At 47.0% G+C, this 27,362-nt stretch overlaps 1 protein-coding gene across 5 annotated transcripts; it reads left to right on the plus strand.

Annotated features, from left to right (window-relative positions):
• On the plus strand, nucleotides 1-27,224 carry LOC110501065 (protein-methionine sulfoxide oxidase mical3b). Of its 5 annotated transcripts, XM_090214288.1 has the most exons (33): nucleotides 1-466; nucleotides 1,712-2,088; nucleotides 2,194-2,401; nucleotides 2,561-2,677; nucleotides 2,778-2,879; nucleotides 3,069-3,325; nucleotides 3,999-4,256; nucleotides 4,441-4,556; nucleotides 4,795-4,921; nucleotides 5,043-5,136; nucleotides 5,236-5,383; nucleotides 5,827-6,023; nucleotides 6,286-6,386; nucleotides 6,480-6,578; nucleotides 6,762-6,896; nucleotides 7,349-7,438; nucleotides 7,684-7,770; nucleotides 9,318-9,431; nucleotides 13,872-14,076; nucleotides 15,945-16,075; nucleotides 16,346-16,418; nucleotides 16,689-16,926; nucleotides 17,129-17,337; nucleotides 18,151-19,446; nucleotides 19,516-19,616; nucleotides 19,898-19,984; nucleotides 20,646-20,696; nucleotides 20,915-21,181; nucleotides 22,086-22,179; nucleotides 22,308-22,358; nucleotides 22,507-22,606; nucleotides 26,015-26,088; nucleotides 26,190-27,219. In XM_090214288.1, the coding sequence occupies exons 2-33, from the start codon at nucleotides 1,747-1,749 to the stop codon at nucleotides 26,375-26,377; spliced, it is 5,757 nt and encodes a 1,918-aa protein (XP_090070414.1). In that variant the 5' UTR covers nucleotides 1-466; nucleotides 1,712-1,746; the 3' UTR covers nucleotides 26,378-27,219. The 5 variants fall into 5 exon arrangements, 4 of the variants coding, with proteins under 4 accessions (XP_090070414.1, XP_090070411.1, XP_090070412.1 ...); XR_016490258.1 differs by lacking the exons at nucleotides 7,349-7,438; nucleotides 7,684-7,770; nucleotides 19,898-19,984; nucleotides 20,646-20,696 and having other exon boundaries at nucleotides 16,604-16,926; nucleotides 26,190-27,224; XM_090214285.1 differs by lacking the exons at nucleotides 7,349-7,438; nucleotides 7,684-7,770; nucleotides 19,898-19,984; nucleotides 20,646-20,696 and having other exon boundaries at nucleotides 26,190-27,224.
• Nucleotides 27,225-27,362: the final 138 nt, after the last annotated feature.

The following is a 27,362-nucleotide window of genomic DNA, read 5'->3' on the forward strand; positions in this document are numbered from 1 at the left end:
GTTAGAGCCCAGTCTGTTCCCCAGGGACACCATGAGATTAGGTGTGTGTGTGGGCGTGCCCGTGTGTGTGCGTGTGTGTGTGTGTGTGCCTGTGTGTGTGTGTGTGTGTGTGCGTGTGTGTGTGTGTGTGTGTACTGTAGCCTATGTGAACATGCTGTGTGGGAGGAGTCTGTACTTGGCTGTTCCCTGACCTTGGACGAGAAAAGCGTCTGGATGTGAGAGAGCGAGAAAGACAGACTTGGAGAGTTTGGTATCAACATAATGAACAGCACACTATAAGGAAGGGAGGGGGACAGACCGAGACCATGGGGGCTGCGGTATAGACTACTGCAGTGCAGGTTTGTGGGTTGTTGTTTCTGTGGCTGAAGAGAGATTTTACATTCGAATTCTGAGAGACACCTGGCAACCCGTAGCTGAGCTGGAGAGTGATAATGTCTGTACAGGCCAGACGACAACACAGCATACAGTAAGTCCTACACCGTTTGTGTGTGTTCTTCTGTCAATGTGTGTACTTGAATGTGTTATCTAGAAAGTGTAGTGTGGACATAATGGACAGACAATACTGAAAGAATGGAAGCTCTTTGATGTGCAAGGTAATTACAGTATGTAGAATGTCCTAGGCACTTAGACTCATCTAAAATGGATAGTATATTATTTATGTATGATTTTTAGTCTTGTGTGGTTATTTGGTGCTGTTTATTTCCGTTTGGAAGATTAATAGAGTATCTATCAAATTGTCTAATTCAATCGAATAAACTACTATACTACCTCCCCCTGCTATGCTGACACTGGAGTGTGTGTGCGTGGGTGATGGAGTGTGTGTGTGGGTTTCTCTTGGTGCTTGGTGCAGATGGATCCACTATGTATGAAGTGCATTGTCGTCGTCCCCCCCCCCCCCCCCCTCCCCCTCAACCACACACATTCCCTCCATCTTTCTCTTTGTATTGTCTGGTGACTGCCTTGGATATTGTCCCAGTCCTGGGATGTGGGCACATATTCTACCTCCTCCCCCCAAGTCCTTATACGCCCTATGTTTTTATTGTGTAAAAAGGTAATATGTTGATAATGTAATCTAATTATATGAGATAATTATGGCTGATTATACCATACACTGTATAATGCACTTTATGTTCACACACCTAAGAGCACTGAATATAATACAATAGCAGGATATAGTACACTTTTCTGAGGGCTTTGATTGTGTGACAACCAGAGTCTCAGCAGTGGATATACTACATTACCCATAAGCCCAGTTCACAGCATGGAGAGCTGGTTTATCTGGGCTCTAACAGTATAAGAACATCTATGGCCCTACCTCCCAGCAGGGGACCTTAACCTCTGATATGCAGCCAGCTCAGACAGAACACCTTAATCCAAACACACATACACACACACTCTCTCTCTCTCTCTCTCTCTCTCTCTCACTCACTCACTCACTCACTCACTCACTCACTCACTCACTCACTCACTCACTCACTCACTCACTCACTCACTCACTCACTCACTCACTCACTCACTCACTCACTCGCACACAGTAGGCTACTTGCAAACTTAGAAATGTTTCATAAGCAATTTATTACACATGTAGCCTGGTCCCATCGATTGCTGTCATTGGCGCGACAAGGAATTGGAATGATAACTCCACACAGTTCCCATGGATTCTACATGGGAAGTCAGTATGGAATATTCTCTATCTTTTCTCTCTTTCCAGGCAGCCAATGAAAGAGCCTGGAACAGGAAGCTGAGATGGAGTTCCCAGAGTTCCCAGGGTGCCCTGCTGCTGCCGGCGTTGCCGTGGGCGACGAGGCGGAGAAGGAGGGCCATGCCCAGGTTCTATTTGATGAGTTTGTCCAGGCGTCTACCTGCAGAACGACACTCCGTGCCTTCAACCTGCTGTGTGAGCACCTTCAGCTCACACACACACACACACAGCCACAGACATACTCCCCGACGCAGCCGCAGAGGCCTTTCTACCACAGCCTCAAAGAACGCCTCAGCTACTGGAAGGCAAACGCACTGTGGGCCAAACTGGACAAACGGGCGGCCCACCACGAATACGGGAAGGGCCGTGTCTGTGCCAACACCACGGTACTTATTAGTAATTTAGAATCTGGTATTTAACATTTTCAAATACACAGGCTGCACAGCGTGTGTACGTTTCTAGCTTCTCATCCCAGCTGTCCCCTCTCCCAGTGTGTGATCATCGGGGCGGGGCCGTGTGGTCTGCGTACAGCAGTAGAGCTGGGGTTCCTGGGGGCCAGAGTGGTGCTGCTGGAGAAGAGAGATGCCTTCTCCAGAAACAACGTCCTTCACCTCTGGCCTTTCACCATCCACGACCTCAGGGGCCTCGGGGCCAAGAAGTTCTACGGCAAGTTCTGTGCTGGAGCCATTGACCACATCAGTGAGTATGGAATGATCCCTGACACTTGACCCCTGAGTCTCCATGGTTACAGCGATGGGGCTTCAATGTTCATTAGAGAATCCTCTCTCTCATTATACCCTGTTTCTCCCCCCCCCCCCCCCCCTCTCTCTCTCTCTCTCGCCCCCCTGCCCTCTGTAGGTATACGGCAGTTACAGTTGGTGTTATTAAAGGTGGCTCTGTTGCTGGGGGTGGAAGTCCATGTCAACGTAGAGTTCAAGGGACTGGTGGAGCCACCAGTGGACCAGGAGCAACAGAGTAAGTCCTTCTGTGTGTGTGTGTGTGTGTGTGTGTGTGTTTGTGTGTGTGTGTGTGTGTGTGTGTAATGCCTTTATGTGTTTGTGTGTGTGTGCCTCAGAGGTAGGCTGGAGGGTGGAGGTGAAACCCAAGTCTCACCCTATTAACCAACTGCAGTGTGACGTGGTGATCGGAGCTGATGGACGACGGAACACACTGCCAGGTAAATCATCTAGTAGCGCCTATCGAAACACTGAAACAGCAACAGATCTCAGGCAGCATCAGTCAGACCTCCCATCACTGAAAGAACACATTTCTTAGTAAATGCGTTTCTTGGAAGGGAATTATTCTTGCCCTCTAAACCCAGAATTCCTGTTTGCAATCACATCCTGTCTCCCATGTGTTCAATCAGGGTTCAGGCGTAAGGAGTTCCGTGGCAAGCTGGCCATTGCCATCACAGCTAACTTCATGAACCGTAACACCACGGCTGAGGCCAAGGTGGAGGAGATCAGCGGAGTGGCCTTCATCTTTAACCAGAGGTTCTTTCAGGAGCTACGGGACACCACAGGAGTGGACCTGGAGAATATAGTGTACTACAAGGACGACACACACTACTTTGTGATGACGGCTAAGAAGCAGAGTCTGCTGGAGAAAGGAGTCATTCTGCGGGTAACAGCGCACACAGATGGGCCACCCGAGTGGCGCGACAATCTATGGCACTTCATCACAGTGCTTGAGGCGTCATTACAGACCCGGGTTTGATCCCAGGCTGTGTTGCAGCCAGCCGCGACCGGGAGACCCATGAGGCGGCGCACAATTGGCCCAGTGGCGTCCGGGTTAGGGGAGGGTTTGACCAGCTGCGTTGTCCTTGTCCCGTCGCGCTCTAGCGACTCCTTGTGGCGGGCCGGGCACATGCACGCTGACTTCAGTCGCCAGTTGTACGGTGTTTCCTCCATCACATTGGTGCGGCTGGCTTCCGAGTTAAGCGAGCAGTGTGTCAAGGAGCAGTGCGGCTTGGCTGGGTCGTGTTTCGGAGGATGCATTGGCTCTCGACCTTCGCCTCTCCCGAGTCCATACGAGAGTTGCAGCGATAGGACAAGACTGTAACTACCAATTGGATATCATGAAATTGGGGAGAAAAAGTTTATGTTAAACATGAAACAATGCATACACACATATACATACTTTATGACACACTGATACAGCTGCATTGACTGTATTGTTATTTTACTCATGTTGATCTCACTGCTCTCTACTGCCCTGATATACTGTAAAACTGTGTTATTGTTCAAACATTGATTGTGTTTTATTGTACTGATGTTTACTGTGTCATACCTATCAGGACTATGCAGACACAGAAACACTTCTCTCACGGGGAAACGTGGACCAGAATGCGCTGCTGGCCTACGCCCGCGAGGCGGCGGACTTCTCCACCAATCACCAGCTGCCGTCCCTGGACTTTGCCATGAACCACTACGGGCAGCCTGATGTTGCCTTGTTTGACTTCACCTGTATGTACGCGTCGGAGAACGCTGCATTGGTCAGACAGAGACATGGACACCATCTACTGGTCACGCTGGTGGGAGACAGCCTTCTGGAGGTGAGGAGAGGGAGAGGAAGAGAGAGGAAGAGAGGAGCAGAGTTGAGGGAGAGTAGAAGAGTGTTAATGTCAGCAATACTCTGAAAGTAATTCTGTTATAAGTAGCATATGGTTGTAATGTGTGTGTGTGTGTGTGTGTGTGTGTGTGTGTGTGTGTGTGTGTGTCTGCTTGTGTGTGTGTTAGCCGTTCTGGCCCATGGGGACAGGTATAGCACGGGGGTTCCTGGCAGCATTGGATTCTGCCTGGATGGTACGGAGCTGGGCTCAAGGCCTCGCCCCCCTGGACGTACTTGCTGAAAGGTGAGAGGGCAGGTCTGCGGTTAGGAGAACACACACACCAGCAATCAGGGAATGGGCCCACTGTCAAGTTACACATTGTAAAACCTATAGACAAACACACTGTCAAAGCCACACAAATGTACATGATTTGCCAAAATCATCGATCAGGAAACCAAATGATCGTTCACCTGATTCCCTAACGAAATAATCCTCTCTCTCTCCTCTCATTCTCTCTCTCTACTTGCTTTCTTTTTTTCAGAGAAAGTCTGTATCGTCTCCTTCCTCAGGCCTCTCCAGAAAATGTCAACAAGAACTATGGTCAATACACTGTAGACCCAGCTACCCGCTACCCTAACATCAACCACCAACTCATCACCCCCGCACAGGTATGCACAGGCAGACACACGCACACACACACACACACACACACACACACACACACACACACACACACACACACAAACACACACACACGACTGATGATGATGAGGATGACAATCTCTGTAGGTGGGGCATCTAATATACACAGAAGAGAGTGGAGGTTCGGGTGCGGACCAGGAACCACGACCCCGATCCCCCTTGCCGAAGCTACTACGACAGGGTGAGTCTGACCCTCTGAGTACTGAACGGCTACACGAACATAACTCTAACCAATCGTCATCTTCACTCATATTTGTTTTCTTCCTCTCTGGTTCCCCAGAGTCCTTCTCTCGCTCCAGTAAGCTTTTGTCATGGTGCCAGCAGCAGACACAGGGTTACCGTGGCGTTGTGGTTAGCGACCTCACTACTTCCTGGAAGAGTGGCCTAGCTTTGTGTGCCCTCATCCACCACTACCGACCTGACCTCATGTGAGTCACCTCTGACCTCTAGCCTCACGCTCCACACAAATCACCTTACCTTATACACCTCATACAGCTCATCCCAAAGGTAGCATTCAGGCGCAATGTAGTTTGTCTCACTTCCTTTTCATGCAAGCTCAGGTGTATGTGCATGTGTGTTTGTATGAGAGTGGTGAGGCTGATGAGTCAGAAGACCATGGTCCTGATTAGTGCCCTTTTAATTGCCTGATTGGATCAGTGCCTCTCTTTGTCCACTTGCTCTGGTGTGTGTGTGTGTGTGTGTGTGTGTGTGTGTGTGTGTGTGTGTGTGTGTGTGTGTGTGTGTGTGTGTGTGTGTGTGTGTGTGTGGGCGTATGTGTGCGCGTGCTTAAGTCTGTAAAGTGTGTCTATTTGCACGTGTGTGTGTGTGTGTGACTCTCTTACTTTGACCCTCTCATCCCATCTCCCTGCAGTGACTTTGACTCTCTAAAGGAGGATGAGGGGGAGGAGAATATGAGGTTGGGGTTGGAGGTGGCAGAGAAGGAGTTTGGCATCTCTCCTGTGATGACTGTCGAGGAGATGTCGTCTGTCAGTGAAACGGACACTCTCTGTATGGTCATGTACCTCAGCCAGTTTCACCAGCTCTTCAAGGACGCACTGCCCCCAAGCGGTGAGTTTCTCAACCACAGTAGTCAGTGGTAAGAACGGTTAATGCTCAATTCTCCTCATCACCCTCTATTCTTATCCTAGCCTCTCTTTCCAGAATGCTGAATAGTCTTCCTCGTCTCCGGCCCTCTCATAACCACTTACCTACAATGCCTTACTAAGCAAAAGCAAAGTGGTGAAAATTTTTCTATTCCTATTACCTGTCCGTGGTTATGAAGGAAAGGAGATGAGGAATGGCGTGACTGTTCTTCTCCTCTTTTCTTTAGAATCCCAGACCGAGAGCCTAGATGGGAGGGCTGCTGTGATTGGTCCTGCCTCTCTCCTCAGCCGCCTGGGCCACAGCCCATCCCGCAAGCGCAACCCCAAGGTACACACCCCTATTTGTTTAAGCAGGGACTCTGTTTGTCTGTGTGTAGGTGCATGTGTGTTTACATATATTTGTCTGTGTCCCTCCCATCAGGAGCAGAAGGAGAAGGATGCGGTGGGGAAGAGGAGGAAGACCAGTCGGCCATGTCTGGAGGATGTGAGACAAGATCTCAGATTAGTGGACAGTTATGAGGTGAGGGGTGTAACCTGTATCCCTGGTTAAGGTAAGATCAATTGTAACTGCCGGTAGTTCTGTGACTAAAGTAATGAGATGACATGCAATAATGTCAAGTATTTAAATTGTGAGAACAGCTATACAAAACCTTTGGCCTTAAAGTGACACGGGTCAAACTCTCCACCATTCTGCCTTGCACAGGAAGAGGCTGCCTTGTGCTCTGTGGGTGGAGCAAGCCAGAGCAGAGTGCGCTCGATGGCCAATCAGCTGCTGGCCAAGTTTGAGGAGAATGCCCCTTGCCCCTCCTCCACGCCAGCTGCAGCTCTCCGCAGACAGGTGAGAGGGGATGGAATTCAGAGCTCCTAGCTGCTAAGAGTTTTCAGGTGTTACTAAGATAGTTTTCCCTCGCTCAAAGCCGCAACAGTTTTCAAAAATATTCTTATTGAAAATCTGTGCTTTTAATCTGAATAAAGGAACTTCTACAGCACGGTCTGTCATCCATAGCTGTGGGTAGTTTAGATCCTTCAGGTGTGAGCCGACTGACTGACTTCCTCTTGAGGTTTCAAGAGGATAAGCCAGATTAGCTGCACTGATGGACATTTTGGGTCAGGGCCAATGGGACTCACTGAGCCTTGGATCAGTAAGTAAGGGTTCATTTGGTTGAAGGGAACAGCTGTGGTTGCAGCAATATGGCTTAAGATTAACTGGTGGTTAGGGTTAGCAGTGGTAGCTCTTAGCCTAGGCCCTAGAGTCTTAAGCCCTCACTCCCTCTACTAACTGACCACCAGGGGGACTCCATGCCCATGCTTCCACCTCCTCCAGCATCCCCTGACCCCCAGGAACCAGCCTTTGTGGCCTCCGCTGCCACCTGGAAACAGGTACAAATAGTAAGTCCCCCACCTGCTCCACCTGTGGTTCTTAGAGGCCTGTAGAGTTAATATAGCTGTATCTCTCTGTGTCACCACATGGGGGTTGGATGCTTGTGTGTTGTGTAGTTCAGTAGCGTGGCCTTTTTTCCTAGCTCTCTCTTAGCTTTAGTTCCCATCGATATCACAGTGTTTCGCTATTTCGCTACCTCAAACCACCCACTTACATGATGCCGTCTAAACCCATCTCACCCCAGAAGAAGCGCACGCAGCAGCAGGAGCAGATGAGTTTCAAGTACAAGGAAAAGGTCAAATGTCACACTCTGCCCAGCAGGGGAGAGCAGGTACGCCACCCCCAGAGGAATCTGGGTAATGTAGTTGTGTGTAGACTAGATGGCATGTAGACTAACAATGATGTCCCATGCCCCACATAATTGTTCATAGATTCCCCAAGTTCCCATTACCCATCTGTAGACTAACGTGTGTCACTGGTGTGATGACTTTTGAGGTCTCTTCTCGGCTACCTCAGTGTTTCCCTGATATGTATTCAGGACAGAAAAGACAAATTGTCTTTTCCAGAATTGTCTTTCGACAGCTGGCGTCAAATCCTACGCAACTCGCAGTCCGTCAACCGACAGACGAATGTTGCGCCACCTGGCGCACGGCAATGAATTGTTCTCTCAGTGTAGTGGATCTTGACAGATACATGGTGAACGTTGGCAGTAAGAGTTGCCCCACGGTCAAAGCTTTACCCAAACCCCTAGTGTGTACCTACCCCATTCATAGACAATTCATAACTACCTTTAGCGTCAATTGGCAATAGTATAGTCCCCGAGGCGTGCTCCATACATTAACACGCATCGCTTGCGGTATGGTTCTGGACACGTATGGAACCCATCGTTCATGTAAGCAATAAATCCTTTTCAAAAGCCAGACAGCCATTTCCATGTTGCAAGCGTTTCTGGAAAACAGAGTGGACTACCTGTTGCTAATTAGCTTTTTGTGTCTCTGAACACCTGTGTGTAAACTGAAGACAGACGCCACAAACGTGTTGTCACTGAAAAATGCAGTCGGCTGCAACTGTATTCTCAATTTGTGAAATTATTTTGATGTGATATGAGGGGGATTTGTGTTTCTAGAAGCATACTGCAATTGGGAATTGATTCACATTTTGATGGAGTATTTGGCTTATTTTGGCTTCCGGACCCAATTCACCTTTAAACAGAACACGTAAGATCCTTGGACTATAAGGAGTAACATCAGTCCATTACTGGGCTAGTGTGGACCATGAGTGGGCTACAACTTGAGTTCAATCTATGGGCCTCAGGGCAGTGTCAGAGTGCTAAATGATACTGTTATTCATATAAACAACTGTTGTTTCTGAGAAAGAGGAGTACACCGGAATGAACTGGATTCAGAGTACATCTTGTTTGGTCTTTTAAGAAAGTATATTTGTATAACTTACCGCAGGGCATGTGGCATGTGACAATGCTGCAACTGAAATGTTCCCTTTTAAGATTTAAAAAATCAGAGGCCTGTGAATGGTTTTTGTTCATGTTTGCACAGCCTTCTTTCCTCAGACTCCTCTCTGATTTGCCTACAAATTAAGTTTGATTGGTGTGAGATAAGGGCCTAGTGATGATAACATTTATATTCATTATTTTGGACAATGATTACACTGCAACAGAAAGACGGTTAAATTAGTATAACGACAGAATCCAATAGGGGTTTGATGTTTCTAGCTTTGTGTTCCATTTCCACATCCATTTCCACAACGACATGTTTATGGCTCCGATTGTGTCATCCCTAGTGAGTGTGTCTGTGTGTGTTTACTGTTTGTTCTGTCCTTCGTCCTCATCTCTTGTCTCTCTTTTCTCCTGTTGTCTTTTAGAAATACGTTCAGATGTACACCGGGGGAGTAAGCTCATTGGCTGAACAGATATCCTGTCAGCTTCAAAGTCAGGAGTCACCGTCACCCCAGCACACTCCTGATAGGAAGGAATCAGTAAGAATTTATTTGAATGAATCGACTCACTCACACTAATACTGTCAATAGGCCGAAACTCATTCAGCATTGGATTATACCCTATCTCAGCTGGTTCTGAAGTAGGCCATTTCCATGTTAAAGTACCCATGAGCACCAAGGTGAGGTTTATAGGAGCATGTCAAAATGGATGTCAAATGAAAGCTAGGAGTCTATTTATTTTTTTATACTGGCATATATACATTTTTCAACCATTTTCATCCCAGAAATGAGGAATAAACAAAGGCTTTGATTTCTGGACAAACAGATAGAAAGGGGGTCTTAGACAACATCTACCAGAAAAAGTCTTAAAGGGCATTATAAATGTATCAAAACACAATAAGGTTGAAGTAAAGACCCCTTCCAACTAATATCAACACTTATATTTAGTTTTGGAGACATTTCTGTAAGTTTAAGAAACATGGCCTTGTACTGTGAAATTTTGCACCAAAAACCCACATCTTTGAATTTCTCTACCTCATGAGGAGGGAGGACAATGAAAGTTCACAGAAGTAACAAGTAAAGGTATACCAATCATTTAGTTAGTGTTTTTACCAGTGGTGTTACATACTTAAGTAGAAATACTTTAAAGTACTACTTAAATCGTTTTTTGGGGTATCTGTACGTTACTTTACTATTTGAAAACTTTTACTTTTACTTCTTACATTTCTAAAGAAAATGATGTACTTGTTACTCCATACATTTTCCCTGACACCCAAAAGTACTCGTTGCTTTTTGAATGCTTAGCAGGACAGAAAAATGGTCCAATGATCTCTTGTCATCCCTACGGCCTCTGATCTGGTGGACTCACTAAACACAAATGCTTTGTTTGTAAATGATGAGTGTTGGATTGTGCCCTTAGCCATCAGGAAATGGAAAAACAAGTAAATAGTGTGATCTGGTTTGCTTAATATAAGGAATTAAAAATTATTTATTTAAGTATATTTTAGCAATTACATTTACTTTTGATACTTAAGTATATTTAAAACCAAATACTTTTAGACTTTCACTCAAGTAGAATTTAACTGGGTGACTTTCACTTTTACTTAAGTCATTTTCTATTAAGGTATCTTTACTTTAACTCAAGTATGACAACTGGGTACATTTTCCACCACTGGTTTTTACTGATATCAATTCGGTATCAGTAAATCTATCGGTAACGGATTTTCTGCAATTGAGTTGGCTACAATGGAAACCATAGGAGTCTCAAACCACAGTTGGGTTCACATTTACATATGAGTCATTTATCCAGAGCGACTTAAAGGAGCAATTAGGGTTAAGTACCTTGCTCAAGGGCATATCGACGGATTTTCACCTAGTCGGCTCGAGAATCAAACCAATGACCTTTTGGTTACTGGCCCAGCTCTCTTAATTGCTAGGCTCCCTGCAGCATCACAAGTTTGCACCGCACAGTAGAGTACAGTTCAGTACTGTACAATAGAGTAGAGTTCAGTAAAGAAAAGTAGTCTAAAGTTCAGTACTGTAGTGTATAGTACTGTACTGTTGAGTTCAGTACAGTACACAGTAGGTATTTGGTATTTTATTATGATCCCCATTAGCTGTGGCAAAAACATTAATAGACGAGAACAGCTCAAGGACAGAACTACATCAATTTAAAAATGGCACACGTAGCCGACATAATAAATACACACAAACTATCTAGGTCAAATAGGGGAGAGGCGTTGTGAGGTTATTTGCTTTTTGAAACCAGGATTGCTGTTCATTTGAGCAATATGAGATGGATGGGAGTTCCATGAAATAAGGGCTCTATATAATACTGTACGCTTTCTTGAATTTGTTCTGGATTTGGGGATTGTGAAAAGACCCCTGGTTGCATGTCTGGCGGGGTAAGTGTGTGTGTCAGAGCTGTGTGGAAGTTGACTATGCAAACAATTTGGGATTTTCAACACATTAACGTTTCTTATAACAAGAAGCGATGCAGTCAGTCTCTCCTCAACTCTTATCCAAGTGAGACTGTCATGCACAGTATTTATATCAGCCCTCTGATTACAATGCAGACGTGCCGCTCTGTTCTGGGCCAACTGCAGCTTAACTAGGTCTTTCCTTGCAGCACTCGACCACACAACTGGACAATAATCAAGATAAGGCACAACTATAGCCTGTACTTGCATTGTGGAGTGCGGTGTCATAAAAGCAGAGCATCTCTTTATTACGGATAGACCTCTCCACATCTCGAAGAGCACACTGGAGTTGAGTACACTATAATGTATTGTATTGTACTGTACTGTACTTTACTGTACTATAATGTACTATACTATACTGTACTGAACTCTACTGTGCTGTACTCTATTGAGCTCTACTGTGCTGTACTCTATTGAGCTCTACTGTGCTGTACTCTATTGAGCTCTGCTGTGCTGTACTCTATTGAGCTCTACTGTGCTGTACTCTATTGAGCTCTACTGTGCTGTACTCTATTGAGCTCTACTGTGCTGTACTCTATTGAGCTCTACTGTGCTGTACTCTATTGAGCTCTACTGTGCTGTACTCTATTGAGCTCTACTGTGCTGTACTCTATTGAGCTCTACTGTGCTGTACTTTGATATCCAAACTTGTGAAACATAGACGTATATGATTGGATCAGATTTGGTCGGGTCCAGACCCAACAAATTTGGTCTTGTTTGAGTGCACGCGGTTCAGCGTTTTTTATTGGGCCTAATAATAAAGACAATTTAAACAGTAAAAATGTATTTCCTTTTAATGTGGCATGAACACAAACAGTTATGGTGTTGTCATCTGATTGTCAAACAAATCACTTAAAAAGTAGGCTACCTGTGCATGTGCCTACACTCCAAAATAATTCCAGGATCCAAACTGCATGTATAGGCCTACTCGCTCAATTTGATGAATGGAAATAGACATCTGTTACGAAACACCAAAAATCTGCGTAATGATATTCAGAGATTGACATCGATTAGGCCTACATTAATTGTTGCATCTGGCTGACAAATTGACATTTTCTGTAGCCTGAAAAAAGTCAGGACACCTGAAATGGGGCTGAAACTGTCCCGGGAAAAACTCTAGGGTGTATTGACCATGAACTTCAGATAGGCCGACCCAGTGTGTAGTGGGAAAAAAGAAACGCTCCCTATACTTTCAAAGCATTTTTCTGAAAATTATGGGTCAACGGCGTTCTCTTGCGTTTACCCTCCACTTGGCCTACCCTCTCAGCCAAGGCAATTTTAAACACATGAACATACACAGAATCGGTAGCATACACTCAATATCATGCGTGAGTTGAATCAAAATATGTTTTACACCCTAGGTGTCATAGTTCATGAGGTAATGCTTCGAGTCTTCACCGATCGGGTGTCATACAACACCTTTCCTTCCTTACATTAACGACAGTGTTATTTGTCATTATTAAGCTTTTAGAATGTTCATTAGAACAGTGAACTTCAACCCTGTACAAATCGTGGCTCTCCGAGATCTCGAAAAATACACTGTATGTGTAACTATCCCTACGTAACATTTCATTATGTTTCGCCTTGAAAACAGTCCTCATGGACACACAAATCCAAAATAATGTAGTCCTATGCCATTGCAAAATCGAATGCTTCTAACGGAAATAATCAACTATAGGCCTCCTGTCAGTAATGTATAGGCCTACTTGTTGGATTCATTGAATTCGCATTGGTGTCTAGCTGTAGGCTAGTTGTCTAGTGATATTGTCAACCATCATCAGCTGATACAGGAAAGAAAATGATTATTGATAGAAAATAATCAAGTTCAATAAATGGTGTACTACTGGCCACGGACGGCAGGGAGAACCAACAGGCGCACCTGAAAATCAAAGCAATGAGTGCTCTAAACAGCTGACGGACAATATCAAACAATTATAAATCAACGGAGAATTCTAATGCATTGGAATAAAGGCATTTCTTTTAAATAAAGGACGCATGGCGAAAATGAGGAAGTACAAAGGAAAATCTATGCGTAAAGGAGCTCAGCTGAGACTGAAATTCAGCCCTACTGAGTGGACAGCGCAGCCACAGTGAAATACATGGTTTAAACTACGACAGAAACCTGTATGTCATTGGAAGCTTTTAATTCCATGTTTACCACTGTAAGACATATTTACCACCTCATTTTAAACCGATAGGAAAATAGTTAATTTACTATTACTTAGAGACCCCCTCTGTTACCGGGTGTAAATTAATTTCAAGTCAATGTGTCATGTCATAGCTGACACCTGATGGTTGAATCTTAATTGAACAGATATTGAATCTTTTGGAAAAAGGTGGACACAAAAACTTGAGGGATGTTTTACCATAATTCTGTTAACAAACTTTGCATTTGCACAGTTCTTCTAGTAAATGTGTTTTTGTTTGGCTAACTCTGAAGTGAGGTGATCCATGTATCACAGCTTATTCTCTCCCCCCCCCCCCCCCCCCCCCCTCTCAGGCTGGCGTTCACTCTGTGTTGGCGGGGCCAGGGCCAGGGCCGGGGCCAGGAGGTGCCAGTGACGTGTGTTTCTTCTGCAGTAGGCGTGTGTACGTGATGGAGCGACTCAGTGCTGAGGGACTGTTCTTCCACCGGAGCTGCTTCCAGTGTGACCACTGCAGCTCCACCCTTCGCCTGGCCTCTTACGCCTACGACCGACCTAACGGTGAGGGGAGGGGGGGTCACTGAGCTCCATAGGGTTAGAGAGTAATGTTAAAAGTGGGTAACTCCGGGGCCTCCCGGGTGGCACAGTGGTCTAAGGCACTGCGCCGCTAGGCCAATTGTGCGTCGCCCCATGGACCACCCAGAGACTCTGGGTTTGAGCCCAGGCTCTGTCACAGCCGGCCGCGACCGGGAGGTCCATGGGGCGACACACAATTGGCCTAGCGTCGTCCGGGTTAGAGAGGGTTTGGCCGGTAGGGATATCCTTGTCTCATCGCGCACTAGCGACTCCTGTGGCGGGCCGGGCGCAGTGCGCTCTGACCAGGTCGCTAGGTGCACGGTGTTTCCTCCGACACATTGGTGCAGCTGGCTTCCGGGTTGTATGCGCGCTGTGTTAAGAAGCAGTGCGGCTTGGTTGGGTTGTGTTTCGGAGGACGCATGGCTCTCGACCTTCGTCTCTCCCGAGCCCGTATGGGAGTTGTAGCGATGAGACAAGATAGTAACTACTAACAATTGGATACCACAAAATTGGGGAGAAAAAGGGGGTAGAAATTCAAAATAAAAGTGAGTAACTCCAATGAATGACAAGGGCTGCCCTACCACACACACTCTGAAAATACCACTACCAGCCCAGCATGGTCTTGGCACTGAAACACTGCCTCAAATTGTTTTATATGCTTTACCACACCTTGTTGTTTTATCTTGAATGCAGCTCCGACCTGCAGTCTATGAGGGTCAGTGACACTCAATCACACTGATTGATTTTACACTGATTTTACACTGATTTTACACTGATTGCTCCAATCTGCCCTCAGGGTTGATGTTACACTGCATGATCACTTTGTAAGGCTCCCAGGTTATCAGCAGACCAGAGACCAACTAAGTTAACACATGAAGAACACAAACTCAGTGTGTTGCTTACTGCACAGTTGGGGCCTGGGGCTCCCTGGACTGACTGTGTGGTTGGCAAGATGTGTAGAACTGCAGGAAGTAAACTTTAAAACTGCAAAAATGCCTCTCCACCCCATGGCAAAATGGTTAGAATTGCAAGACATTTCCTGTAAATTTGCAACATTTTCTCTCTGCCCCATCGTGAAATGTGTATAACTGCAGGAAATGAAATGTTAAACGTGAATGTTTCTCTTTGCCGTGAATAGGAGGGCCACCAAAATGTTTTGGGGGGTGAACCCCCCCCCCCCCCCCCAACCAAATCTCACTTAGGGCCCACAAAAGGCTTCTGGTGGTGCGTGTGTGCATGCCTGCTTGCGTGTGTGTGACTGTGTGTGTGTGTGTGTGTTGTACCTCTTAGAGATGTGATACAAAAGATGTCAGTGTTGTCATGTCAGGAGCTAATCTCGAAGTTGAATTCAAAACCGTTCAGCCAATCGGGGGTGAGGTGTCACATGATAACCGTTTGAGTGTGAGGGGAGTGCGTGTAGGGTCGACTATATATGAGGTGGTCTGTCAGTGTAAGGACCGGATCGAGTGTGTCTTCCTGTCAATTCTGTCGACCCCCGCTGTTTTCTATGGAGGAGTCACACTGTAAGACACAACTCTATTTCATTCCTTTCCGGGAAGCTGAGAGACGTTTCCTCAAGGTCCAGGGACACTGTTTTCTTTGTGTGGAAATGTAAAAAGATTTAGCTGAGGACGAGACTTGTAAGATTTATTACACTGCTTTCCCTGTAGTACTACTGTCGTTAGAAAACACTTCGGTTTTTGTTTAAAGTTCTCCTGTAAGATGCATGGGAGCTGCAGATCTCTCTGTAGTGCGGTTCTCAAGCTGCAGTTCTCAGTGTAGTGAGGTTCTAAAACTGCTGTGTGCAGGGCGATTCTATGTATAGTGTTCTAACACATTGGTTCTGTGTGTAGGGAAGTTCTACTGTAAGCCGCACTATGACCTCCGTCTGGTTGGGCCGGTCCAGAGGAAGAGACCAGCTCCTCCTACCTCCGACCAGCACCCAACCCCCTACGAACGGACCCCCTCTCAGCAGACCCTCCTGGTAAGGACTTCTGCCTTTCCCCTCGTACTCTGGCTAAATGGAAGCTCTTGGCTGACCTGGGTTTTAACTCCTTATATTTGTATAGACATAGCAATTACGGTTTCATTTGATGATGAGCTCTCTCTCTCTCTCTCTGTATATTATATTGTTTTGAGGAGAATACATCATGTATGTATGAGCTTTTCTGTAGATCGATACACTGATCCTTGGAATTTATGGGGGGTAAAATATTGTTTTTTCTTTGACCCCTCCTTTGCTCCTTCCTCCCAGGAGTCCCCAGCTGCTCTGTCCACTAACCCCCGCTCCTCAGTAACTGTGGTGACAGCAGATCGCAGGTCCTCAGGTAAGCCAAGCGGTTCATGTATCTGTGTCATGTGTGTGTTTTCAGTCGTAATGCTTGTGATGTGTGTTTGTGCACAGAATGTGTTTCTTAGTGACGCCGCTGAGTGTGTAAAGAATGTCCTGAGTGCGCAAAGAATGTGACATTGACTTTGGCTAAGTGTATGTCTGTGTGTGTGTGTTTCTCAGTGGCGTCTCTGATTGGGAGTGGGTCCGGCTTGGTAAAGCTTCTATGTGTATGTGTGTGTGTGTATGTGTGCGTGTGTGCACTCAGTGGCATCTCTGATTGAGAGGGAGTGTGGCTTGGCTAAGCGCGTGCGCGGCACGCCAGAACGTATAGAGCTGGAGAACTACCGTGGGAGCCTGGGGAGCCTGGAGACTGAGCAGCTAACAGATGAGCCGGAGGAGGTGCCAGAGGAGACGCTGGCCAATTACAACCTCAGTCTGCTGGTGACAGAGGTGAAGAAGGCCAATCACAAGCGCATCTCGTTGCGGGAAAACGAGGGCTCCAGGTCAGCATTACAAAAACAAACATTTATCTGTTCTCTTTCTCTCCCCCTTTTTCTCTCTCGCTATCTATCTCCCATGTCCTCTCCCTCTGTCTCTTCCCCTCTTTCTCCCCCCTCTCTTTCTCTCTCCCCCTTTTCTCTTGTACACACACGAACACACACGAACACACACACACACAGTAATTGCCTTCCTCTCTCCTCATAGTTCAGAATCAGAGACGGAGGAGGAGGGAGAGAGGCAGCGGGCTCTAACCAATGACCTGGCTAGAGACTCATGGAGGAAGGCTATGGAACTACACGCACGCCTCCGAGGAGAGAGAGGAGATGACGAAGAAGAGACAGAAGAAGGAGAGGAGGAAGGAGAGGTTGATGAAGATGATGATGATGATGATGAGGAGGAGTTATCTAGTGATGGTAATTGGCCATTTTTCTCTGTTTTCCTGTGTGTGTCTCTCTAAGTGCTGTTAGTTAGGAAGATTTGTTTTTAGACTAGTTTCCTTTCCTCTCCTTTCCTCTCTTTTGTTCTCTGTTCTGTTCTCTCAACCCTCTTTCTCTCCGTGTCTGTGTGTGCCCTCCCTCCCTGCCCGTCTCTCTATTTGGTGTGTTTCCCCCTGCTGGTAGAAGGGGAGTACTGTCCGTGGGAGAGGGAGCGTCACTCAGGTCTGTGGCTCCTCCCTCTAGAAGAGGTGCAGGAGACAGGTGGCACCGCCACAGGAGAGAAAGCTAACAAAACATGTTTATAATTTTTATTATGGGAATTGATTTGTTTACTAACCATTTTTCATGTTTTGCTGTGTCCTTGAGCATAATGACACACTATTAGGCCAAAGTTACAGTAACTTCCCCACCTATTGCACCCCATGGACTTAGACAAGTGATTCTTGCACCACTGTCCAATGGCTTTGGTGGCTGTGGTTGCCCAAACCTTATTACTAATATCCTTTGCCTCATCAAGTCTTCAGTGTTGCTAAACAGCGACAAAAAAAACAACCTAATACCTACTCTCGCTCATTACCAACTGTGGCTCACAAGCAATATGTTCTGTACGACACAGGAGGTTGCTATCTGGTTTTCTCTGTAGGGATTTTGACTTTCTCTTTACTTCCCCTCCCTCTCTCTCTCTCTCCCTCCTTCTCCCTTACTCCGCCTGCAACTCTCTCTCCTCATCTCTCTCTTCCCCCCCTCCCTTTCTCTCTCTCTCTCTCTCTCTCTCTCTCTCTCTCTCAGGGGAAGGAGCATCTCCACTCACCGCTGAGGAGGTAGCCTCGTTGGACGCGTGGCAGCAGAGCACACACTCTCCAGACACATACACACCTGACACACACACGCATGGCACAAACACGCCTGACATGCACTCTCCAGACACACACACGCCTGACATACAACTGCCTGACTCGACAACACCCGACACACACGGTGCACACAGCCCCACCAGTGTACCCAATATCACCTTCTCCACTCCGGCCACTGCCTCAACACCCTTCACACCCACACCTTTAACGTCGCATGCACCCACACCCACGTCCTCAGTGTCAATTCCAGACTCCTCTGTCTTTACCTACTCCTCCCCCAACTCCTCCACCACCTCTGGCTGCTCCCCGGGTCCAGACGAGGGAGAGGAGGATGGGGAGAAGAAAGAGATGAAGGAGAGAAAAGAGCGAGAGGAGAGGGAGAGAGGGGGGAAGGAGAGGGAGAGGGTGCGTGACTCCAGCAGTAGTTCGGGGATCGGTGTGGGCGGGAGCTCCACCACCTCTACCTCGGACCCTCTCACCCCTCCCGGCATCCCCCCCCCTGCCCAGCTCAAGGCATGCTGGGATAGCCTGCCCCACCCTTCTGTAGAGGCAGAGTCACTGCAAAGCCCCACCTCTCGCCCTGCCCCTCGATTTGCCCCCGCACCTATCATGGCGTCGGCTGTTGTGCGGGGGTTCGGGGGCAAGAAGCTGAAACCGTGGGACGTGGATGGGGGAAGGGGATTTGTTGCGGGGGGGTCTGTTGGGGCAGGGTCTCTTGGGGAGAAGCTGTGTAAGGGTGTAGTAATAGACCCCTTAGAGGACATCAACCCCCCCTTGTCCCCCCTGAAGCCCCTTAAGGCAGTGCCCAGAGACGAGAGAGAGATCGGGAGGAAGAGGGAGATGGAGAGGAGGAGGGAGATAGAGAGAGCAGCCATGGGAGTGGGCTGGGAGGACACGAAAATCCCCCTAGGAAGGGACCCTCTCCCAAGGAAGAGCAGAGGTGGTCTAGACCCCCGCAGACTCACAGAGAGCCTGCCCCCCCTCCTCCTCACACAACTCCAGGGGGGCTCCCTCTTCCCTTCACGTAAGTGCTGCAGGGACAACCAGCCCCCCAGCCAGAGTGTGTCTGAAGCGGGCATAGGAGAGGGTGGACCCCTGGGCCTGTGGAGAGCTGTCATCTCTGGCTATAAGAGGGACAGGAAGAAGAAGGGCAGGACTTCCCTTTCCAAAATGGCAACAGCCCCAGCCCCCAAAGAGCAGGGCAGGAGGAAACCTTCTGCGGAGAGAAGAGGTAATACACACACACACTCTGGTGATCTGGTATAGTGATTTCCTATGGTGAACCTCTGTGTTTGTGCAGGTGTGAAGTTCAGGGAGCGCCAGAGCTGGTCGGAGCCGGAGGAGTCAGACATCACCTGCTCTGTTGTGATGGAGAGGTGCTCCATGAACCCCAAGGCCAACGTAAGAACGTCACTACTAACACTACCACTGATCTCAGAGCAGTAAGCTTGACATTCCACTACAGCTCTGACTGTGAGAGTCAGCGATGTCACTACAGACCTCTGTTCAGCTCTACAGCTCTGTGTATGCCAGCAGTCTTTACAGTGATTGTTTGGAGGAAATGCATTCGCACTATAGGAGACTGATGTCATATGTGTTAGGGGATATCTGGTCTTTGTTGGTTACCATATCTCCTGTCTTCAGAGGCTCAGGTAAACGTTTTAACGGATCAATGTTTTTAGCTTCGTCTGGAGCTGTTTGACCTAGCGTCAGACCTTCAGAAGGAAACCATTGAGGAGGAGGAGGAAGAGGAGAATGAGGAAGGGGAGGTATACTACTTTGCGGCGGTAGGATGAAGGCTGCTATGTACTAGTCCGGTTAGAGATCGTTACAGCAGAGGTCCTGAGAGAGGTTACGTTTCTCCCGTTGTGTAGATGGTTACGTTTCTCCCGTTGTGTAGATGGTTACGTTTCTCCCGTTGTGTAGATGGTTACGTTTCTCCCGTTGTGTAGATGGTTACGTTTCTCCCGTTGTGTAGATGGTTACGTTTCTCCCGTTGTGTAGATGGTTACGTTTCTCCCGTTGTGTAGATGGTTGCGTTTCTCCCGTTGTGTAGATGGTTACGTTTCTCCCCTTGTGTAGATGGTTACGTTTCTCCCGTTGTGTAGATGGTTACGTTTCTCCCGCTGTGTAGATGGTTACGTTTCTCCCGCTGTGTAGATGGTTACGTTTCTCCCGCTGTGTAGATGGTTACGTTTCTCCCGTTGTGTAGATGGTTACGTTTCTCCCGCTGTGTAGATGGTTACGTTTCTCCCGTTGTGTAGATGGTTACGTTTCTCCCGTTGTGTAGATGGTTACGTTTCTCCCGGGTCGTTTATAGCTGTAATAAATAGTTTGTAAGTTCCGATTTAGAGTACGTTTTGTCTGAACTAGACATACTATATATTGTGTGCCCGATGTTGATTGTTTTTTGGTCTTCGTCTTTCCAAGTCTGCATATGTGCCTCATGCCCTGGCCTTTAAGAGGGCGTATGCCATTAAGGTAGTGTGAACATTCTTATTGGTTGCATCAAGCCTTTCTGTTCTCTGTGCTGCGTCCTTATCGTCCCTAACCCTCAGTAGTGTGTATTTCTCAGTAGTGTGTAGTGTGTATGTATTTGTTGCTGTGGTCAAATCTTAATGGTGTGTGTGTCTGTGTGCACGCATGCTATGTGTGTGTGTCTGTGTGCAGCCTGCTGATTCTCTCTCTCTCTCCTACAGAGGCACGTGGGGAAGGAGAGGGAGCGGGACAGCTCCCCCCGTATGGATACACAGCGGAAGTCATCGTGCCCTACGGAAGTTGTCGGGGTACTGGTGCACATGATGGACCTGAAGGACCCGTCCAGCCTGGATGTGTCAGAGGCCATGTTCCACAGAGACCGGGACCCAGAGGAGGAGCAGCTAGATGCCAGGTTAACACGCAGAGTACAGAGGGCGGCTCGCAAACAGGCCAAACAAGAGCAACTCAAGAGACTGCACAGGGCCCAGGTAAGATGCAGGTTTATAATGTATGTGTGAGTGTGTGTATAATTTGTGTGGGTGCGTATGATTTGTTTAAAGCCTCGTTGGTATTGTAGATGGCACTAACATGCATCTTTTGTCTTGATCTTGTCCACATTCTGATTGTGCCCACATTTTCAGAAATATGTCTAGTAATGGTATTAAAATATATTCTATCCGACCATTGTGTCTGCGTTCACAGGTCCCTCCCTGTATGCAAATAATTTGACAGCTATTCTTTATTTATTTATTTATTTTAAGACACATATTGATTGTAAGCTATAAAAAGAGTCACACACTTTATGTATAAACTCCCAGTAATAATTGGTTTACCTAATAAATAACTGGGAGATTATACATTGAGCTTGAGACTCTCTTTGCTTTTTTAGGTTACAGTTTATTCACTGTTAGTCAGCACCTCCACACTAAATCATTTTCTCTGGGTGTGCGCCAGCTCATGCATTTTACAAGACACATATTGATGCCATAAGTCAATGGTGCCACCTGTCAGTGATTTTAGAATGCGGGATAATAGTTATTTAAATGGATTTACTGTTCGGATTTGTCTGCACTTGTAAGATATCCAGACACCTTTGCTGCATTTACATAGGCAGACCCATTCTGATCTTTTGCTCAATTATTGGCTAAAGAGCTGATCTGATTGGTCAAAATACCAATTAAAGGAAAAATATCAGAATTGGGCTGCCTGTGTAAACACAGCCGATGTGTGCCTGACTACCTCCGGAGGTGATCAGGAAAAATGCGTATTTTAATCGTCTACACCTGTCTGAAAATGTGAATGTGGACAAGATCAGGACAAATAATGCATGTTTGAATCAGGTATAGGGCTTGAGGGCTTGAGGGCTTGAGTGTATAAAATGTGCCTTGTCAGATGATCCAAAGGCAGTTGGAGCAGGTGGAGGAGAAGCAGAGGCAGCTGGAGGAGAGGGGTGTGGCTGTGGAGAAGGCCTTGAGAGGGGAAGCAGGTAAACACACACACTTTTTACACGCTTGTTTGACATCATGGTTTGTTTTACCTATACTACTCTTAGTAAGCAAATGATCAGTGTACGTGTGGTCATTTGGTCAACTCCCTTGTATGTTCTCATTATAGACTACTGGGGAGAGTCGAATGACAGTGAAGAGCTGGACTTACACCTGGGAGGTATGTACCTCACACACTATGCTGTATTCCCCTCTAACTATTCATTACCCTCCAATCTAACCCCTGGTTCCTTACACTCCTCTCTCTCTCTTTCTCTCTCCCCCCCTACCCCTCCCTCCCTCTTTCCATTTTCCTCTCTCTCCTTTAGTCATGGGCAGGCAGGATGACCCAGCTCTGATGCAGCAATGGTTCAAGCTGGTCCAGCAGAAGAACTGTCTGATGCGCTATGAGTCAGAACTCATGATATTGTGAGTATCTATCTGACCTTTGACCCCCTATGTCAAATCAAATTCAACTTTATTTGTCACATGCGCCCTGACTACAACGAGTGTAGACCTTACGGTGAAATGCTTACTTACAAGCCCTTAACCAACAGTGCAGTTCAAGAAAGAGTTAAGAAAATATTTACCAAATAAACTAAAGTAAAAAGTAACACAATAAAATAACAATGACAACGCTATATACAGGGAGACCGGTACCAGGTCTATGTGCGGGGGTACATGCTAGTTGAGGTCATTTGTACATGTAGGGGTGAAGTGACTATGCATAGATAATAAACAGCTAGTAGCAGCAGTGTACAAAACAAATGGGGGGGGGGGTGTAGTAAATAGTCCGGTGGCCCCTTCATTAAAGGTTCAGCAGTCTTATGGCTTGGGGGTAGAAGCTGTTAAGGAGCCTTTTGGTCCTAGACTTGGCGCTCTGGTACCGCTTGCCATGCGGTAGCAGAGAAAACAGTCAATGACTTCGGTGACTGGAGTCTCTGATAATTTTTGGGGCTTTCCTCTGACACCGCCTAGCATATAGGTCCTGGATGGCAGGAAGCTTGGTCCCAGCGACATACTGGGCCGTACGAACTACCCTCTGTAGCTCCTTACGGTCAGGATGCTCTCGATGGTGCAGTTGTTGAACTTTTTGAGGATCTGGGGACCCATGCCAAATCTTTTCAGTCTCCTGAGGGGGAAAAATGTTGTTGTGCCATCTTCACGACTGTCTTGGTGTGTTTGAACCGTGATAGTTTGTTGGTGATGTGGACACCAAGGAACTTGAAACTCTCAACCCGCTCAATGTTAATCGGGGCCTGTTCAGCCCGCCTTTTCCTGTAGTCCACGATCAGCTCCTTTGTCTTACTCACATTGAGGGAGAGGTTGTTGGCCTCGCACCACACTGCCAGGACTCTGACCTCCTCTCTATAGGCTATCTCATCGTTGTCGGTGATCAGGCCTACCACTGGTGTGTCGTCAGCAAACTTAATGATTAATGGCTTCTGGTTGGAATATGTACGTACGGTCACTGTGGGGATGACGTCGTCGATGCACTTATGGATGAAGCCGATGACTGAGGTGGTATACTCCTCATTACCATTGGATGAATCCCAGGAACATATTCCAGTCTGTGCTAGCAAAACAGTCCTGTAGCTTAGCATCCACGTCATCTGACCACTTCTGTATTGACTGAATCACTGGTACTTCCTGCTTTAGTTTTTGCTTGTGCTTGGAATCAGAGAGCCTAGGGGGATAGAATTATGGTCAGATTTGCCAAATGGAGGGCGGGGGAGAGCTTTGTATGCATTTCTGTGTGTGGAGTGAAGGTGGTCTAGTTTTTTGTTTTTCCCCCTCTGGTTGCACATGTGACATGCTGGTAGAAATGAGGTAAAACGGATTTAAGTTTGCCTGCATTAAAGTCCCCGGCCACTAGGGGCGCCACTTCTGGATGAGCATTTTCTTGTTTGCTTATGGCCTTATAGAGTTGGTTGAGTGCGGTCTTAGTGCCAGCATCGGTTTGTGGTGGCAAATAGACGGCTACGAATAATATAGATGAGAACTCTCTTGGTAGATAGTGTGAGCTTACCATAAGGTGCTCTACCTCAGGTGAGCAATACCTCGAGACTTCTTTAATATTAGACATCTCGCACCAGCTGTTATTGACAAATAGACACACACCCCCACCCCTCATCTTCCCCAGTCACCACTGGACCCAAATGTATGAGCACCTATGACGGAATGGCAGTATGTACAGTCATGGCCAAAAGTATTGAGACACAAATGACACAAATATTCATTTTCACAAAGTTTGCTGCTTCAGTGTCTTTAGATATTTTTGTCAGATGTTACTATGGAATACTGAAGTATAATTACAAGCATTTCATACGTGTCAAAGGCTTTTATTGACAATTACATGAAGTTGATGCAAAGAGTCAATATTTGCAGTGTTGACCCTTCTTTTTCAAGACCTCTGCAATCTGCCCTACCATGCTGTCAATTAACTTCTGGGCCACATCCTGACTGATGGCAGCCCATTCTTGCATAATCAAGGCTTGGAGTTTGTCAGAATTTGTGGGTTTTTGTTTGTCCATCCGCCTCTTGAGGATTGACCACAAGTTCATAATGGGATTAAGGTCTGGGGGGTTTCCTGGCCATGAACCCAAAATATCGATGTTTTGTTCCCCGAGCCACTTAGTTATCACTTCGCCTTATGGCAAGGTGCTCCATCATGCTGGAAAACGCATTGTTTGTCACCAAACTGTTCCTGGATGTTTGGGAGAAGTTGCTCTCGGAGAATGTGTTGGTAACATTCTTTATTCATGGCTGTGTTCTTAGGCAAAATTGTGAGTGAGCCCACTCCCTTGGCTGATAAGCAACCCCACAAATGAATGGTCTCAGGATGCTTTACTGTTGGCATGACACAGGACTGATGGTAGCGCTCACCTTGTCTTCTCCGGAGAATCTTTTTTCCGGATGCCCCAAACAATCGGAAAGGGGATTCATCAGAGAAAATTACTTTACCCCAATCCTCAGCAGTCCAATCCCTGTACCTTTTGCAGAATATCAGTCTGTCCCTGATGTTTTTCCTGGAGAGAAGTGGCTTCTTTTCTGCCCTTCTTGACACCAGGCCATCCTCCAAAAGTCTTCACCTCACTGTGCGTGCAGATGCACTCACACCTGCCTGCTGCCATTCCTCAGCAAACTCTGTACTGGTGGTGCCCCGATCCCGCAGCTGAATGAACTTTAGGAGACGGTCCTGGCGCTTGCTGGACTTTCTTGGGTGCCCTGAAGCCTTCTTCACAACAATTGAACCACTCTCCTTGAAGTTCTTGATGATCCGATAAATGGTTGATTTAGGTGCAATCTTACTGGCAGCAATATCCTTGCCTGTGAAGCCCTTTTTGTGCAAAGCATTGATGACAGCACGTGTTTCCTTGCAGGTAACCATGGTTGACAGAGAAAGAACAATGATTCCAAGCACCGCCCTCCTTTTGAAGCTTCCAGTCTGTTATTCGAACTCAATCAGCATGACAGAGTGATCTCCAGCCTTGTCCTCGTCAACGCTCACACCTGTGTTAACGAGAGAATCACTGACATGATGTCAGCTGGTCCTTTTGTGGCAGGGCTGAAATGCAGTGAAAATGTTTTTGGGGGATTCAGTTCATTTGCATGGCAAAGAGGGACTTTGCAATTAATTGCAATTCATCTGATCACTCTTCATAACATTCTGGAGTATATGCAAATTGCCAAACTGAGGCAGCAGACTTTGTGAAAATTAATATATGTGTCATTCTCAAAACTTTTCGCCACAACTGTAGAATGGCTCGGTGCAGTATGCAATTATCTGAGTCAATCAGTGTGACATGGTCTCCATGACAACTGTCTCTCCCTCAGTGCTCGGGAGCTGGAGTTGGAGGACAGACAGAGCCGTCTTCAACAAGAGCTCAGAGAGCGGATGGCCGTGGATGGTAAGTACACTCATACACACACACGCCATACTGTACCATAATGCTCTTAATATATTCTCTGTTTTCATTCTTCTCTCACTCTCTCTCTCCCTCTCTTTAAGACCACCTGAAGGGTGAGGCAGAGCTGGCTGAGGAGAAGCTAATCCTTGGGGAGATGTTGGAGGTGGTGGAGCAGAGAGATGCTCTGGTGTCTCTGCTGGAGGAGCAGCGGCTGCAGGAGAGCCAGGAGGACAGAGACCTGGAAGCCATCATGCTGTCCCGGGGACTGGGCCTGCACAACTGGGCCTGAGCTCTATTCCGGGGACTGGGCCTGCACAACTGGGCCTGAGCTCTATTCCTGGGACTGGGCCTGCACAACTAGGCCTGAACTCTATCCCTGGGCCTGCACAACTGGGCCTGAGCTCTATTCCTGGGACTGGGCCTGCACACCTGGGCCTGAACTCTATCCCTGGGCCTGGACAACTGGGCCTGAGCTCTATTCCTGGGACTGGGCCTGCACAACTGGGCCTGAACTCTATCCCTGGGCCTGCACAACTAGGCCTGAGCTCTATTCCGGGGACTGGGCCTGCACAACTGGGCCTGAGCTCTATTCCTGGGACTGGGCCTGCACAAGCAAAAGCAAAAGACACTCACGTCACTTTCCCTCTAAATCTGCGATCAGGGTCATGGTTGTGAGGTCACTTCGCCTCTGATACAACGTTATGACCAGGATCAAGGCGGGACTGTCTGGATGATCCATTTTTAGGATTGGATATGTTTCTCCATCCTGCTACACTCATCCTGTTGCTACACCCATCCTGTTGCTACACCCATCCTGTTGCTACACCTATCCTGCTGCTACACCCATCCTGCTGCTACACCTATCCTGTTGCTACACCCATCCTGCTACACCCATCCTGCTACACCCCTGACTCACTGACTGATGGGCCTTTGAGATGGCTCGATATTCTATGCTCACTATACTCACCCAGGCTGTTGTTATGGCAATATATGGCATATTTGAATTGTTTGTATTGTTATTCATTAACAATTTAGAGAAATGTATATTATGTAAAAAGAAACAATACTACTTTTTTTTTTATTCAACTAATTATGTTTTACTTCATACATTGGATAATAAAGACATTCTGACATCATGTTGTCATGTTTGAACATTTTAAGGGGGACTCTTGTAAGGGAGTGGAAGGGAGGGAGACCTGGGGGTGTGGATTCCAACAAGCTTGGGAGAGACATTTTCTTTTTAATGCAGTCTGCCTCCTCACAGGTGTGGATAT

The sequence above is a fragment of the Oncorhynchus mykiss genome, chromosome 21, assembly GCF_057628025.1.
Source record: "Oncorhynchus mykiss isolate SJ-2025 chromosome 21, ASM5762802v1, whole genome shotgun sequence".
Taxonomy (NCBI): Eukaryota; Metazoa; Chordata; class Actinopteri; order Salmoniformes; family Salmonidae; genus Oncorhynchus; species Oncorhynchus mykiss.

What these genes read in the sequence shown, in the direction of transcription:
- LOC110501065 (XM_090214288.1), top strand. Translation starts at nt 1,747, where the DNA reads ATGGAGTTCCCAGAGTTCCCAGGGTGCCCTGCTGCTGCCGGCGTTGCC. An exon ending in CCGCTGCCACCTGGAAACAG is followed by an intron (nt 7,439 to 7,683) that starts GTACAAATAGTA and finishes ATCTCACCCCAG; the next exon opens with AAGAAGCGCACGCAGCAGCA. An exon ending in CCATGAACCCCAAGGCCAAC is followed by an intron (nt 19,617 to 19,897) that starts GTAAGAACGTCA and finishes CAATGTTTTTAG; the next exon opens with CTTCGTCTGGAGCTGTTTGA.